The 16,735-nt window shown below is 37.2% G+C and overlaps 1 protein-coding gene and 1 pseudogene across 3 annotated transcripts in view; one reads left to right on the top strand and one right to left on the bottom strand.

The window, feature by feature from the left end:
* The window catches only part of RBL2 (RB transcriptional corepressor like 2), a 49,382-nt gene that overhangs the window by 2,479 nt on the left and 30,168 nt on the right, over positions 1–16,735 (top strand). For all 3 annotated transcript variants that reach the window (XM_027617206.2, XM_027617205.2, XM_027617207.2), the window contains exons 2-8: positions 399–529; positions 2,818–3,018; positions 6,533–6,597; positions 10,404–10,532; positions 13,573–13,733; positions 13,826–13,890; positions 14,523–14,709. In XM_027617206.2, coding sequence (XP_027473007.2) covers positions 399–529; positions 2,818–3,018; positions 6,533–6,597; positions 10,404–10,532; positions 13,573–13,733; positions 13,826–13,890; positions 14,523–14,709 — 939 coding nt within the window. The remainder of the gene's footprint in view (positions 1–398; positions 530–2,817; positions 3,019–6,532; positions 6,598–10,403; positions 10,533–13,572; positions 13,734–13,825; positions 13,891–14,522; positions 14,710–16,735) is intronic.
* LOC118356419 lies at positions 12,009–12,865 on the bottom strand (annotated as a pseudogene).

Here is a 16,735-nt window from a genome sequence, read left to right as displayed (position 1 = left end):
CTTGTAACTCATTTCATTCTCACAGCCTTCAGATAAGAAAATTGAGTCTCTGTGACTGTTAATTGTCCCACACTGGGACACCCAGGGCATGTATGCTGAGAGAGTGAACCAGGTAGAATCTTTATTGCCCTTTATGATCTTGCAAGTAACATAGCATCATTTTCACCTATGCTATGAGTTGAGACAGTTGAAAATGAGGGAGCAGAACACAGATTCCTCTCTCTCAGTGTGAAAATGTCAATGTCAGAGTATAAGGAGCACATGGGATAGAGCCGTCATTGAAAATACAGTTTCCCACAAACATAAAAATAGTGCCTTCCATTTAATCTAAAAAGTTTATTATATTGAAATGTTTACATAGCTCATTAGCTAAAACTCAATTTTCTTTTATTTTACAGGGAAATGATCTTCACTGGTTAGCATGTGCCTTATATGTGGCTTGCAGAAAATCTGTGCCAACTGTAAGCAAAGGGACAGTTGAAGGAAACTATGTATCTTTAACTAGAATCCTGCGATGTTCAGAGCAGAGGTAACTGTCAGAGTTTGAAAGGTAGAATGTGACGAATATGAAAGCTCAAAAATCATACTGATAGTAAGAATTCTGTCATCATTTCCCAGGCATTTGTACCTATAGAGTGCTGAGTTTAGAAACTAGGTCATGGTTTTCCTTTAGCACATCTAAGTATCTATTATGTTTTACTCTTTAGTGAAAAGTACTGAAATTTTAATGTATTAGGCATTTGTATGAAGATTTTACTATTAAAGGTTATGACTTACTATTGTGCAGAATTGGCAGAATTCTAAATAAGGCTATTGAAAACTTCAGGATATACTCTAAATTATAAAGGTAAATAAAATAGGGTACTAAACTTAAAACTACAGGCACAGGATTTGTATTTTAATATATGGAATGTGTAAAGACTTCCCCATTTCCTGTTTGGGGGGGATAAGCAACACTGTTACAATCAATTATTGAAAGGGTCAAATACTGTTTTAAAGAAGAGGCAAAAATTGCTTTTTCTATCTGTTGTGTAATTGAATTGATTATATTTATAATTTGTGCCTTTTGGGTGAATTTTCTTTTATGGCTTATTAAAGATTGGTGGAAAAAGAGTATTTGGCACTTTGTGGGGGAGAATACCACAGTCAAAATTTATGTACCTAATGGCTTAAAACATTGCTTACTATTAAAATAACAAGAGATGTACTATTTTAGCTGTAGCCTATTTATTAACCTTGAACTCCATCCCAAGTTATATTTAGGCCTAAGAACAAGAGACAGTGCATAAAGAGTTGAACCCCTGAGCTGTAAACCTGCAGAAGTGCAAAAGTGTAATCGTTACGGAGAAGAAAAGGGGAGGCAGAGTAATCCAGTTAAGTGACGGATGAGGAACTTTAGAAGCAAAGGCCAAATTATGGAATCATCATCATAAACCGTAGTAAATCGAACTTATCCAACATTTTAATGCAAGTAATACAGTCCTAGACTTCAGTTGTATTTCCATTTCAGAAATTCAGTTTCTATCTTTAAATTTTTACCTTTGAGTTCAGATTATTTACTTTTCTGCCATAACGAACTAAAATGGGTTAAAAACAAAGTATGTCGGGCAAAGATATTTATAATGTGTATAACTGACAAAAGATCAGTATCCAGAATTATATAAAGAGCTACTAACAAATGGTTGCATGATTGACAAACAGCTACTAAACAAGGGGTAAAGAATGTGGTTTCCCAAAAGTCAGAACTCACATAGCTAATAGATATATGTAAAGATGTTCACTTTCACTAGTAACCAAGGAAGTTCAAATTAAAAACAAGGTATCTGTCATTCTCATCAGATTGGGGAAATTTGAAATCTGATAAAACCAGCTTTGGTCATTATGTGGGGAAATGGGAACTCTGTATTGCTGGTGTACCTTGGTGAGAGTATAAATTGGCATGGCCACTTGAATGGGAAATTTGACAATATCTTGTAAACTTGAAGATGCACAGTCTCTAACTCAGCAATTCTACTTCTTGGTGTCCCTAAAGAAGCTCTTACATCCAAGTACAAGAATGTGTTGTTACAGCATTTTTTTGTCATAAAGTAAAATTAGAAACCTCAATTTTCATTGGTTGGGGAATGAATGCAAAAAGTCATGGTAGTTCATATGAAGGAATATTTTTAACAATTAAAATGAAAGAGATCTGCATGTATCAATGTTAATCTCAGAAACATTGAATGAAAAAGCAAGTTGCAGAATGCTACTTACTGTATGATACAATTTATGTAAAATCTTAAAGCCACACACATAAAAGATAGTACTTACTGTTTATGGATACATATAGATCCATATAGTAGGTACACTAAGTAGTAAGTATTATAACACAGATTCAGACTAACTTTAGAATGGTGGTTATCTTTGGGGAGGCAGAGGGGGGCATGGGTTTGGGGAGGAGTACAAATGGGCATTTGGCTGTTTTTGTAGAACCTGAAGCAAACATGGCAAAATCTATTCAATATGTTAATGTTTGTTAAATGGGGCAGTTGGGTACTTAAGTGTTGGTTACATTACTCTGATTAATTATTTTGTATTTTTATATTTTTCATAATTAAAAAAGTAAAACCCTCTGGTAATCTCAGAAGAATAGATTAGGAAAATCAGAGAAATAAACCAATCTGTAAGAGATTAAGCTAGTCAGAGGCATGAATTGTGATTTTATCACTGTCTGAAAGTAATATAATTTAATGAGTTAAATTTTTGATTTAATTATATTTGTGTACCCTACCTTTGTGTTAATTTTGAAAATATCTCATTTTTTGTTTTTAATATCAGCTTAATTGAATTTTTTAACAAGATGAAGAAGTGGGAAGACATGGCAAATCTACCCCCACATTTCAGAGAACGTACTGAGAGATTAGAAAGAAACTTCACTGTTTCAGCGGTAATTTTTAAGAAATATGAACCCATTTTTCAGGACATTTTTAAATATCCTCAAGAGGAGCAGCCTCGTCAACAGAGAGGAAGAAAACAGCGGTATGTTTTTATATTTGTTAGTCAGGAATATGCTTTTTTTTTTTTTTAATCTGTGCTACAGTTCTGATCCCTCAGTTCTTGTCCCTCAGTTTATTTTGTTAGTTTGTTTTGTTTCTTTAGAGAGAGAAAGAGTGCATGCACACGAGGTGGGGGGAAGGGCAGAGATAATCTTAGGTAGGCTCCAAGCCCAGCGAGGAGGCCATCGTGGGGCTCAGTCTCACAACCCATGAGATCATGATCTGAGCAGAAATCAAGATTTGGTCACTTAACTGACTGAGCCACCCAGATACCCCTATTGTGCTAGTCTTAAAAAAACAAATGTGATTTCATAAATACACTGTCTTTCCAGTAGCTCTCTTTTAATAATAATTTCTTCTCATTTCATGTTAGCCATGAAGAATTTGGCTTCCTTCATATTGCAAAATGCATGGAGTTATCATTTCTGTAAACTTTCCCTTTTCATTTAAGTACCCAAAAATATAAAAGTCAGATCTTAGATATTTTTGCCAATTGGCCATCTTGGGTATAGAATTTGACTCCTTAATTTTCTGTTATTGGCTATGTTGACTATTTCTATTATTTGACTTTTATGTCCAGCTTAGTAACAGATAATCCCCTCTGAACTGGCTTCTGTATGTATTTTGAAGTTTACGATCAATCAAGAGTAGAGAAACTGGATGCAGGAGAGTAGGGGACCTGAAACGATTATGAATTTGTGCTTTCTGATCATGTCTGCAAAATCTATCAACTTACTATGGCTCAATGTTTTCCATCTTTCCTGACAGATAAAGGCAATCATGTGATGCACATTCTCTACCTTGATCATGAACGCTTTTTCACAAAGTAAAAATGGAAATTGTTCTTAAACTAGAACTAGAACAATGTTGACAAGAAAAGTCAGGGAAAAGGAGTTATTATAATTGAATGAATAATGTCTGCCTCTCTTTCTTTCTTTTTTTTTTTGCCTCTCTTTCAATATAAAATTTTTTCCCAAATTGTGAAGGATGTTTACAGTAAGTGAGGAGCTTTTTTTTTTTTTTAATTTTTATTTATTTATTTGAGAGAGAGAGTGAGCAAGTGAGAGAGAGAAATGGAGCAGGGGCAGAGGGAGAGAGAGAAGCAGATTCCCTCCTGAGCAGGGAGCCCAACATGGGGCTCAATCCCAGGACCCTGGGATCATGACCTGGGCTGAAGGCAGACGCTTAACTGACTCAGCCACCCAGGCATCCCAAGTGAGCAGCTTTTAAAAAATAAAAGAAACTATGTACTTTCTTAGATAGTTGACTCCACTGCTAAGGAAGCAGCTGCTCTAGTTTGCTTGTAGTTTTGGAGAACTATTTCCAAAGTTTGGATAGATGCTTTGTTCTAAGTCTGAACGAGGCTGATGTCATTTACAGGAAGATAGAGAATATCTTCTTTCTTTGGAGTGTTGTAGAAAATGATTTTAGATTGCACTTGCTTTGATAATTTGGTAGTGTATGTATACTACCTAATTATAGTTAAGAAAATTGTAAGATAACTTTATTTTAAAAATTTTACATTTAGATCACTCTGTATACATTTATTAGTACTTTTGGTTAATAGTAGTAACATACACCATTTACTGAGCATTTATTATGGGGACTGTTCTAAGATTTAAATCTGTATTACTTCAGTGAATCCTTATGACAACCGTATGAGGTTTCTGATGTTACAAGTGGAGAAACATACACCCTTGAGAGGTGAAGTAATTTAGTCAGGGTCACACAGTGAGTGTGGAGCTATTGAAATTAGTGGTCTGCTTGCAGAACCCAGATGTTTCACCATGACTCTGTACTACATCTCACATACACTTTGAATATTTGTCACTGGGTGTTTATTGAGAACTTCCTGTGTGAAGTATGTTGTTAAGTATTATATAGGACACAAGTATTTATTTATTTTTGAGAGAGAGAGAGAGAGAGAGAGAGGGAGAATCTTAAGCAGGCTCAGTGCTCAGTGCAGAGCCTGACACGGGGCTCAGTCCCACAACTCTTGAGATCATGACCTGAGCTGAAATCAGGAGTTAGATCCTTAACCGACTAAGCCGCCCAGGCACCCCAAGACACAAGTCTTTAAAAAAAAAAAAACCCAAACCCACAGCCACTGTCTTTTGAGGGCTTACAGTATAGTTGTGGAGAGGAGGCATGTAGAAATGTGAAAGATAACAGAAACATACAACTTCTGAGCCAAAATTAAACCACTGTGCATGAGCCAGTTCACTACGGTTCCATGGAATAAGGAACAGTGGTGGGATTTCGACGGGTGAATTTGGAGATACAGATAGAGCCTTCATTGCATAGGACAAAGAAAGAATACACCAAAGTGGCAAAGTAAGAGGCGTTTGGCCTAGTAGGTTAAATTCTAGGGTTCTCAAGTTAGAGTTTTTAGAGTGGCTTGAGTGTTGAGCTAAAAAGTTTGGCTTTTATCTAGGGAGGCATTAAAACTGAATAGTTCTCATGTGCCTGTGGTAGGGAGGCCACTTCTATTTTGTATTTTTTGATTTTTTAAATATATTATTTATTTATTTATCTTAGAGCATGCACGAAAATGGGGAGGAGCAGAGGGAGAGAGAATCTCAAGCAGACTCTGCTCTGAGTGTGGAGCCCAATGAGGGGCTTGATCTCACGACCCTGAGATCATGGCCTGCGCCGAAATCAAGAGTCAGACGCTTAACCAACTGAGCCCCCCGGCACCCCGAGAGGCCACTTTTAAAAAGCAGGGCACTGACATTTAATCCTTGCCATGGACTGGTGACTTAAGTACAAAACTATGCCCAAGTAGAATAATCGTTCAGTAGATGAAGAGACTGAGGCACATGGAGAGCAAGTATGCCTTGCGAAGGACAGTGGGGGAACTAAACCTCAGAGCTCTCCTCAGAGCTCCTTGTTGGGGTGTGGAGACCACAGATGTCTTATCTAAACATCGCCAGAGGTTCTGGTAGAAAAGCTAAGAGCTTAAAACAGCTCTGAAACTCTCTTCAGCATACAGCGTTGGCAAAATAGAATGGATCGTCTTAATGATAAAGAATAAAGAATTCTAGGAAGCCCAGAATTTACATTAAATAGTCCTTTTGTGACTTGATGTAATCTGGAATGTCTTTAGGGAGAGAGGGTTTACAGTTCATCAGCTGTGATAAAGGAAAGAAAAAATGAGAGAATAATCTCTCAAGAATATACACTGGTCCGAAAGCAGCATTAGCCTTGCTGATGTCATCCGAAAGAACTGTTGTTACTCATTTTCTACCTTACCTGTCTTGACCTTGAGAACTTTTTATAGTTCTTCAGAATTTTCTTTTTTCTGGGATGAGCTCTTTCCTTGGCTTTGTCCTTACCAGTATTTGGTTGGAGCAGAACTTCTTGCACGTTTTCTGTGTGAAGTGAATCTGCTCTTACTCCCTTTAACTGTGGGTTTGGTGTCTCACCTACTTTATAGTCATTTGTGATGTCTTTTTCAAATGCTTCTGTTATCTCATGACTTTTTTCGTCCCCCAAAGGCGACAGCCCTGTACCGTGTCCGAAGTTTTCCATTTTTGTTGGGTGCTCTTTATATACGCAAAAGGTAAGACAGAGCAATATTTATCTAGGTGTTAGCTTATTTAAATGTTCACATACTACTTTTGTCAACCTGTAATGTGTATCAGGGAAAGATGCTCACTGGAAAATTTCTTAAGGGTTTTAGTCTCAGATTCATTTTTAAGTATTGCCTTTTCATAAAAGTCTTTTGAATTTCTTTATAATGTCCAAAACTTCTTTCGTTAAATGGAAAATCCTTTAATTTTGTTTTTATGTAACATCTTTTCCACTGAAAGCTATTCTTCTGCGTTATGGACTGAAAACACATTAGTGGTCTGTACTGGTATCTTGAGCTGTATTTTTCATGAGCCACGTCTTACTTTGCTTAGGGTGACTGCTCATCCTCAGTATGTGTAGTTCGGATTACTTTTTGCATTTTGTTCAGATAAATATACTTGCTCAAATGCCTTTGGATACAATTTATTTTCTCCCCCTTCTCATCTCCCGTAACTTACCCAAGGTTTGTATTCAGTGAAACATGTTTTGTTTTGTTTTTTTTGGAGGGGTCCTCTCTAAATTTCTATGTAGAAATGATTCTTAGTAATCTCAAAAAGAAAAGAAAGTACAGTTACGTTAATTACACACTATGTAGAATGCCTTTGCTATTAAGAGAACCCAATAAAATACAAAGTTATAATCAAAGAATCATAGAGCGAGAAGGAATTTCATAAATGTAAGAGATTCTCATTATTAGATCAAGTAGCCCAAATTATTTACGTTTAAGATTGGTAACTGAAGCCCAAAAACTAGCTGCTAGAAACAGAGCTAGGATTTGAACCTGCATCTAGCTCTTGGTTTCGTGCCAGATGTGAAGGCCCTCTAGCAAGGATGTGTCACTCCACTGCTCTCGGGGTTTGATGTATCTGATTATAGCTGGTCCTCCGTCGCTAGTTGAGTGAGAGCTCAGCCTTCTTCCCTGAGCTACATGGTTGATTGAAGGTATTATGCTAACTGAAATAAGTCAATCAGAGAAAGGCAATTATATGGTTTCACTCATATGTGGAATATAAGAGGTAGTGCAGAGGATCACAGGGGAAGGGAGGGAAAACCGAATGGGAGGAGGTCAGAGAGGGAGACAAACCATGAGAGACTCTTGACTCTGGGAAACAAACAGAGGGTTGCGGAGGAGAAGGTGGGTGGCAGGATGGGACAGCTGGGTGGTGAGCATTGGGGAGGGCACGTGATGTGATGAGCACTGGGGGTTCTATAAAACTGATGGCTTATTGAACTAATGATGTACTATATGTTGGCTAATTGAATTTAAATAAGAAAAGAAGAGAAAAATCTTTCTTCTGCCAAAAATAAGCTGTTAGTTATTTTGTTTTCCATCACACTGGCATGTTTCTTTAGTGGAGATAAATGTGATATGGTAAGTGGTACAAAATAAAGGCGTAGGAGCATATAAACTGTTCTCATACTGTCACTTGCTGTCACTTTTAGTTTGCCGTGGCTGGTATTATATACAGTATTAATCTTGTCATTCGATTGTGGGCAGGTATAACTGACTTCTGGGATTTTTATCTGTTTTGTTTATGTCTTTTATGGTGTCCGTGTACCTGGGAGTGAATGTGTTTGGTACTACATAAACTATTTACAAAGAATGTTTTGTCCTTATTTACATTTTGGTCTCACTTGATCACCTGGGGTGGCATATTTTTTGTCTCTGCAGTTAACTCAGTGTTTGAGTTTTATTATTCCATCTATAATTTGTTTAATCTGAAGAGTGTCTGACACTCTGATCTTTTATGATTCACTAGGATCTTTTCTAATAGAGTTGTTTAATTCGTTTTATTCATTCTTGATTTAGTTATTTGGAGAGAGTTGTACTCTTCTGTAGCCACCTTTCTCATGACTTCCCTGCAGCATATGGGCAATCCCAGATTATCTCATTCCTGATACATAAGCCAACTTTCTGCCCGTTATCTTTGTTGACTTCCTGTGGCAGTATACACCAGTGACAAGTTTGGGCTTGTCATCATGAAGGGCTTTGTGGCCTGAAGACCAAATCAGTTCCTGTTTTACACTCTCCAGTCTCCTCATTCCTGATAAATAAGCCAACTTCGGAGTTTAAACAAGTTATCTTTATTTGAAAGATAACTTATCTTACAAAGTGAGATTTATTTCTGAAGTCAGGATTTGAAATGTAAAGTATGTCGGGTTGGGACAGTCTTGGAGTTTAAGATTCTGATCTTTAGGGGCCTTTCTGTTTTTTCTTAGAAGTCATAGTGCTGCTGTTTTTTTGTTTTTTTGTTTTTTTTTTTCCTTTATGGCAAGTACAAACCAGTGACAAGTTTAGGCTTGTCAATCTGATGGGCTTTGTAGCTTGAAACCAGTAGGTGCCACTTCCTGTTTTACATTTGAGAAACTGAGTATACTTTAATATTAAACATCTTTATAGTGGAACCAGGCAAGTTAGTCTGGTTGTTATCAATGCAAAACTTAACCTATTAATTATCAATTGTCTTTCTGACAACAAAAAAAATTTTCTCTTTAATTCATTTAAGTTGATTTGTTGAATGTTTTCATCTATACAAAAAGAGAGTTATCCTGATATGTGGAGGTAAGTGGTAACTTTATTTGGAGGAAGGGGGGGGGGAAGCCTGAAACAAAGTAGTGTGTGTGTGTGTGTGTGTGTGTGTGTGTGTGTGTGTGTGTGTGTGTGTGTTTGCATGTATTTGGGCAGGCATTACGTGTGAAAATGTTGAGGTTTAGAAATAATCCCTCAGATGTATGTTAGCTATTAAACTTGAATTCATGTGATGTTATAAGGGTGTAAAATCACTAGGAAGCATTCATATGCAGTGTTTAATGAGAAAAGGGATATGCTCGAAGTTATGAAAGATATCTAGAAATATTTCTTAATTTCTAAGAATTGAACTGTTTACCTGCCTATAAAAACTGATTTCAGTGTTAAACTTAAAACTAGGATTGCAGAAATGACATGTTTCTATAGGTTTGAGGTTTGGTTTCTTTTTTCTTTGTTACCATGCATCTATGTTATTCCTAGGATATTGTTTTGTTTTGTTTTAGTTTCCCTCTTAGAACTGCTTTTTGTGCATCCCAAAGATGTTGGACCATTGTGTGTCTCCATGTATTTTAATTTTTTTTACTTTTTTGTTTTTAATTAAGTTTTAAATCTTAATTCCAGTATAGTTAACATACAGTGTTAATTAGTTTCAGGTGTATAATATCTAATTTTCTTGACAGAAAAATGTTTTCACACTAAAGAATTTCCTACAGTTTGAGATAATTTATGAAGTTGTTTGTTTAGAATTTTCAAAGAAAAAAACCAGTGATAAAATTTTGGTCAGCTACTAGGGATTTAATGCTTATTTAATGAATATTGAGTGAATGAATGTTGTTTTTAGTAAAGTTTTGGTTTTCATTACACTTAGAAATTTATTAGACTTTTAAGAGTAATATTTCAAAATGTAAATTTGCCAGAACACTTCATGTAACTTTTTTTTAAAGGTTTTTTTTTTAAGATTTTATTTATTTGAGAGAGAGAATGAGAGAGAGAGAGCACATGAGAGGGGGGAGGGGCAGAGGGAGAAGCAGACTCCCCGCTAAGCAGGGAGCCTGATGTGGGACTCGATCCTGGGACTCCAGGATCATGACCTGAGCTGAAGGCAGTTGCTTAACCAACTGAGCCACCCAGGTGTCCCTTCATGTAACTTTTGAGTCAGCTTTGGTACAGTGTTGTAAATGTCGTTTTAATTAAAGGAAGAAATTACTTTTAAAATATTGTAAAGTTGATGCAAATATACTCGATAACTGTTTACATTCCTGTAGGTAATTTCCCCATGATTAGTGATGATTTGGTCAATTCTTACCATCTTCTCCTGTGTGCTTTGGACTTGGTTTATGGAAATGCCCTTCAGTGTTCCAATCGCAAAGAACTGGTGAATCCTAATTTTAAAGGTAAGATTATAAATCGCAGATTACTGGACAACTCACATTTCTACATTGTGTTTACCCTTGGGAGTTGTGCACATACCACAGGTTTCCAGCATCAGAGAATATAAGTGCTTTGAAAAGCTCTATCATCCTGGTTTTCCAGAGTACTTATAACTGCTTATCACCAGGAGTTGAGCTCTCTGTAAAAATATTTATGGAAAAAGCAATTGCAAATATTACAAACTGTAAAGTCTTTCATGGCAACTTGAGAAGTTTCTGCAATATATACTCAATAAGAAGAAGGAATTTAAAAATCCAGAGTAGCAAAGTGACATTAAAACTGATGTTGTGTTTCTACATTGCCAGGCTTTCACAAGTAGCTCAAAATGGATTTATTGAAATACTCTTCATTTCAATTTTTTTCCCTACAGAAGAGGAGTAGTAATGGTTGTAAATAAGTAAAATGAATTTTTAGCTCTTAAACTAAAAGATGAATAGAAATGATTGTTTTGGCAATGCATTTAGCAGGTTTTAAGGCATGTAATTTCTGTGAGTGATACACAGTAAGAGACCAAATCATAACTTACAATTAATATTATAAATATTAAACAGTATTTATAGATCTAGTATATAATGCTGTTGCTATTTGAATAATACCATGGTAGGGATAGGATTCTGAATGATTTTCAATTTTGGGGTGGTTGCAATTAGAATTTTAGCTTGTCCAACTCTCAAGGTAGATTTTTAAAGTTAGGAAGTTAGTTACCTAGTTGCTCCTGCTTTGGTATATTTAATGTTTTTCATTTAATGTTTTTTTCTCTCCTTTCCTTTCTAACTCCCTCAAATTTATGTTTCCATATAGTGGCTGCTTTTCATTTTTCCACTCTTATTTAGTTTTTCTTATACTGAATCTAGGGCAAGAATAAGCTGTAAATCAATATGTTAAATGCTTCCAATATAATGAAATGAAAGCTTATAAACTATATATACTTTGAATAGTAATGTTTTTCAAAGTCATATTTTTATTTGAATGTCAGACTTATTTGCAAAGTTATATTTTATTTTTATGTTTTTTAGATCTTACAATATACTAAAATTGTTTCTTTTTTTTAAGTGTCTCCAGATAAATAATTGAATAACTAAAATCTTTTGAGTAGTGATACACTTTACTTCTATTTATATTTATTTTTGTTTAAGTATAATTAACATACAATGTCATATTAGTTTCAAGTGTACAATATAGTGATTCAGCAATTCTATACATCACCCAGCACTCACCATGGTAACTGTAGTCACCATCTATCACCATACAATGTTATTACGATATTACTGACTATATTCTTTATGTTGTACTTTTTGTCTCCATGACTGCTTATTTTTATTTATTTATTTATGTATGTATGTATGTATGTATGTATGTATGTATGTCAGCTGCTTGGTGAATAAGTTTTTTTATTGTCTTTATCTGAAAAATCTTCATAGGAATTGTGGTTTGGTTTATTAGCTTTCAGCAGCCTGTTCCTGAGCTCTAAGGAAGCTTGCCTTCTTCTGAGCTCCCTAATCTTTCTTCTGGGTAAGAGACAGTTTTTTGGGATGGTTCCACCTCTTCTTTTTAACTTCTTTCTTAGGCTTCTTCTCATAGACTGGTTTCTCTCAGGTAGTAGCGAGAGCTTTCTTATACATCTCCTTCACCATGTCTAGAGATACTTTGTTCTTTATGTATTGACAGAATTGTTCCTTGTAAGCATCTTCATCTTCTTCCATTAGGTAACACATATAATCTGCAACGTTCTGACCCATGACATGCTTCCGATCTTCTTCTGCATTGACTTCCTTGCTTTCCAAATCATAACCAAGGAATTGTTTGGTACTGTGAGTGACAGACAAGCCTCCATCCATAGCTCCCTTGAGGGCCCCCAAAACTTTATGTCCAGTAGTAGTTCTGGGCAGCCCTGCATCCCAATAGCAGGTGAAGGCACCAGGTTGATCACCAGTGCTTTCCACATTGCATTCATCTCTAATCATTTCCACTTGGCCTTCACAGATCTTGTCCCTGCCAAACCTGTTGAGGAGCCTACAGACCAGCAGCAGGTCCATACAATATGCTGCAGCATAATTTGTCAGGCCAGCCTTCACACCATACTTTGTGAGTTCATGAGCGTGAGCTGCACACACAATCATATCTCCTTCTATATGGGCATGAGCAGTCTGACAAATGATCTCTCTGTTGGTTACGTGGACCATCATCCTGTATTTTTAATCTGAATTACCAAACATTTCTGAACATAGTTATCAGTCTTACCCTCTCACCTTCTAAATTTCACCTGGTATCTCCTGATGCAAGCCTTATTCTTGACAACTTGACAAACGCCATCCTACAGAACAGAGACTGGTTTCTGAGGCTCGCCACAGACCAGCACATCCTTGCCAATGCTTGTTATTTCTTGCCATTTTGATACTAGCCATTCTGACTGGTGTGACACAGGTGGTATCTCATTGTGGTTTTGATTTGCATTTCCCTGATGATGAGTGATACTGAGCATCTTTTCATGTGTCTGTTAGCCGTCTGGATCTCTTCTTTTGAAAAATGTTTATTGAGGTCCTCTGCCCATTTTTGAATCGGATTGTTTGGTTTTTTGGTGTTGAGTTGTATGACTTCTTTATATATTTTGGATATTAACTCCTTACTGGATAAATCATTTGCAGATTTCTTCTCCCATTCACTAGGTTGCCTTTTTGTTTTGTTGATGGTTTCCTTTGCTGCGCAGAAGCTTTTATTTTGGTGTTGTCTCAATAGTTGATTTTTGTTTTTGTTTCCCTTGCCTGAGGAGACATATCCATAAATATGTTGCCAAGGATGATGTTGAAGAGATTACTGCCTAAGTTTTCTTTTGTCTATTTGCTATTTTTGAGGTAAATTTAGAGTCAAATTAGGCCCTTATATACTGTTTCCTGTATACTTATATGCTAACTCACGTGCTGATTAGACTTTATTTTCATTTATTACGATTTGACTTATTGAATATTACCTGACCTCTCTCTTCTGTGATTTTACTCATTGTAGGCCTGTCTGAAGATTTTCATGCTAAGGATTCTAAACCTTCCTCTGACCCACCTTGTGTCATTGAGAAACTCTGTTCCTTACATGATGGCCTAGTTTTGGAAGCAAAGGGAATAAAAGAACATTTCTGGAAACCCTATATTAGGAAACTTTATGAAAAAAAGGTTTGTAAGTAGTAAAGAAGTAATGTGAAAATATTTTCTGGGTAAAGATTTGTTTTAATATGCTGACTTAAGGATCTTTTCTTTCATCATAGCTCCTTAAGGGAAAAGAAGAAAATCTTACGGGGTTTTTAGAGCCGGGGAATTTTGGAGAGAGTTTGTGAGTACTTCTGTTATCAAACTGTTTTAATATTTTAAATTGCATACTTAGAAAACCTCAGAGTTTACTGTTTTTATTGTTTGTACCCTGGAAATACAGAATATGTTTTGTGGGAGAACATAGGAAAGCAGTGAAAAATTCCATCGACTGTTACTCTAAGCACATGGTTTTAAATTTATTGCAAATTGTGTGGCTGTTCTTTAAAGCTTTAATAGTTAAGCTTTTGGATCGTAATTTTTGAGATAAAGAAATTCTTTTGGAACTATATAGGTTAAAAACGATGATGTGGAAGTAGTGAAGTCTTCACAGATGCCTAGAGCAGCTAGGGAAGATAACTCAGCATGTCACTAGAAGCTGCACCTGCCCGGCAGGCTGGTACAGGGCACCCACCCTGAAACACTGTCCGCAAAATACACCTACTGTACGGTGGAGTGGCTTACTGTAGCAAGCTTGTGTTTCATACACCTCGGTTTTTATAATTAGCAGTGGTCTGCAGTTTAGCTTGCACAAAATTATTAGAACTTTTTAGTAAATTAAAAAAATGAAATAACTAAGTGGCCTAAAACATGAATTGAAATGGCAGTTCTGTGAGTGTATATGTTGTTTATTTTGCTTTCTTTCCCGCCCTCTAGTAAAGCCATCAATAAGGCCTATGAGGAGTATGTTTTATCTGTTGGGAATTTAGATGAAAGGATATTTCTTGGAGAAGATGCTGAAGAGGAAATTGGGACTCTCTCCAGGTGTCTGAATTCTGGTTCAGGAACAGAGACTGCTGAAAGGGTGCAGATGAAAAACATCTTGCAGCAGCACTTCGACAAGGTGAGCTGGCCGGGGCCAGGAGAGCCGAAGTGCAGGAGCAGACGTGCCAGACGTTCCATTTTACGTGGGTAATTGTGTGTGTGTGTGCGCGCGCACATGTTGTACTTCTTCCAGTATGAAAAAGAAAATGCTTGTCATACTTAACTGAAAAGGTTGTCTGTGTTTACTGATTTAATTTTTGTTAACATCAGCTTTCAAAGTTTTGGGGTAGATCTGAGAGAGCATTTAATATAAATTTAAATGAATGTATCATGCTGATAGCTGTTGGTTTTGAAAAAATGGGCCAGTAATATGCAGTCTTTATTTATTGAACATGGTAGACACAGAAAATGTCAGTTGACCTGAAGGGTGCCTTCATCTAGACACTAGAGAAACTGAGAAAATGTAGTTTTTTTTTTTTTTTTTAAGATTTTATTTATTTGTTCATGAGAGAGAGAGAGAGAGAAAGAGAGGGGCAGAGGGAGAAGCAGGCTCCCAAGGAGCAGGGAGCCCGATGCGGGACTCGATCCCAGGACCCTGGGATCATGACCTGAGCCGAAGGCAGACGCTTAACCATCTGAGCCACCCAGGCGCCCGAGAATCTGTAGTCTTTAGGAAAATTCTGTTAAACTGAGTTTCAGGATCATGGTGTTATTTCTTGCATACACTTAGGGTGATGGAGACTAAGAGTTTCCCAATTCTGTTGTATGATGTTCAAAGAAAATATACAGCTTTTGACAAGTGCCTCCAGAGGCAGTGTGGATAATTCCAAGGGGTAATTCACCTGTAAGATCAAACTTAAGACTGGTTTGCTTATTCATTCAACAAATACTCTAAAGGTATTTATGCCAGATAGTGTCCTGGACACTGGGGATACATCAGTGGACAAAACAGCCATGAATATCCTGTTTTATATTCTAATGTGGAGAGGTAGATAACCAAACAAGTAAATATACAGGACATCAGATGATGATATATGAAGAAAAGTAAAACAGAGTAGTAGTACAGAGTACTGGGGAGGAGGGAGAAAGGGTGGGCCTTGGGCTGCTAGACACAGGGCTGTGGGGAAAGGCATCTCTGAGGAGGTAACACCAACAGAGATGTGAAGTAAGTGAGGAAGCGAGTCATGTGAAGAGCTGAGAAATGTGTTCTGCAAGCCCAGAGAACAGCATGGGCCAAGCCTTGCTGCGGGAGCATGGTTGGCTTTTTGGAGGAATCGCGGGAATGCTGTGTGGTAGGAATAGAGTGAGTGAGTGAGTGAAAGAATGATTAAAGAGTGAGCGGCGGGCGGACATGAGGGTCAGGAGTTCCATATCCGGCGTTGGCAGCTGTAGTAAGAATTTTTGCCTTTCCTCTGATTGGGAGGAAAGCCATTAGGAGCTACCACCGTCCATGTGAAGATGTGTGAAACAGTTTTCCACTGTTATGGAAAACAGTGACTGGATCAGCCTGATTGACATTTTTAAAGGTCTCATGAGGAGGTGCTTCAGGGGGCAAGGTGGAAGAAGGGAATTAAGAGGCTGTTGCAGTAGTTCTGGTGATAGCTCACGGTGGTTTGGACCAGAGCAGTGGTTGTACTGGGGCCGTATTGTGGAGATGGCACCCACAGGACTGCCTGAGGGCTTGGATCCGGGGTGTGAGAGAAAGAAGACAGTGATGACTCCAGTTGCATAAATGGTGTGAAAGCTGAAGTCCTTACGAAGGCCTCTAAGGTCCTCAGATATGCTGAGCATACCCCAACTCAAAGCCTGCGCTCTTGCTGTTTCCTCTGCCTAGAACATGTTTCTTCGAGCTATTCATGTGGTTGACTTCCTCACTTCATTCAGGTCTCTGATAGACTGACCACTGTACAGAATACTAACCACCAACTTCCTCCCCAGCCTTCAGCACTTCCTTTCCCTCTTACTCTGCAATTAGTGTTCCTCTTAGTATTTGTCACTGTCTTAAGGTAAGTGGGTAGGTAGAAAGGATTGTTTGTCTGACAGTAAGTCAATTAGATACAAAGATAGGAAAAGAGAAAGAATCGTTTGTTATGCAAAGCTCTGGG

The sequence above is a fragment of the Zalophus californianus genome, chromosome 17 (genome assembly GCF_009762305.2).
Source record: "Zalophus californianus isolate mZalCal1 chromosome 17, mZalCal1.pri.v2, whole genome shotgun sequence".
Lineage (NCBI taxonomy): Eukaryota > Metazoa > Chordata > Mammalia > Carnivora > Otariidae > Zalophus > Zalophus californianus.
The sequence above is the reverse complement of the archived record's forward strand: the minus strand, read 5'-3'. Positions and strand labels throughout refer to the sequence as shown.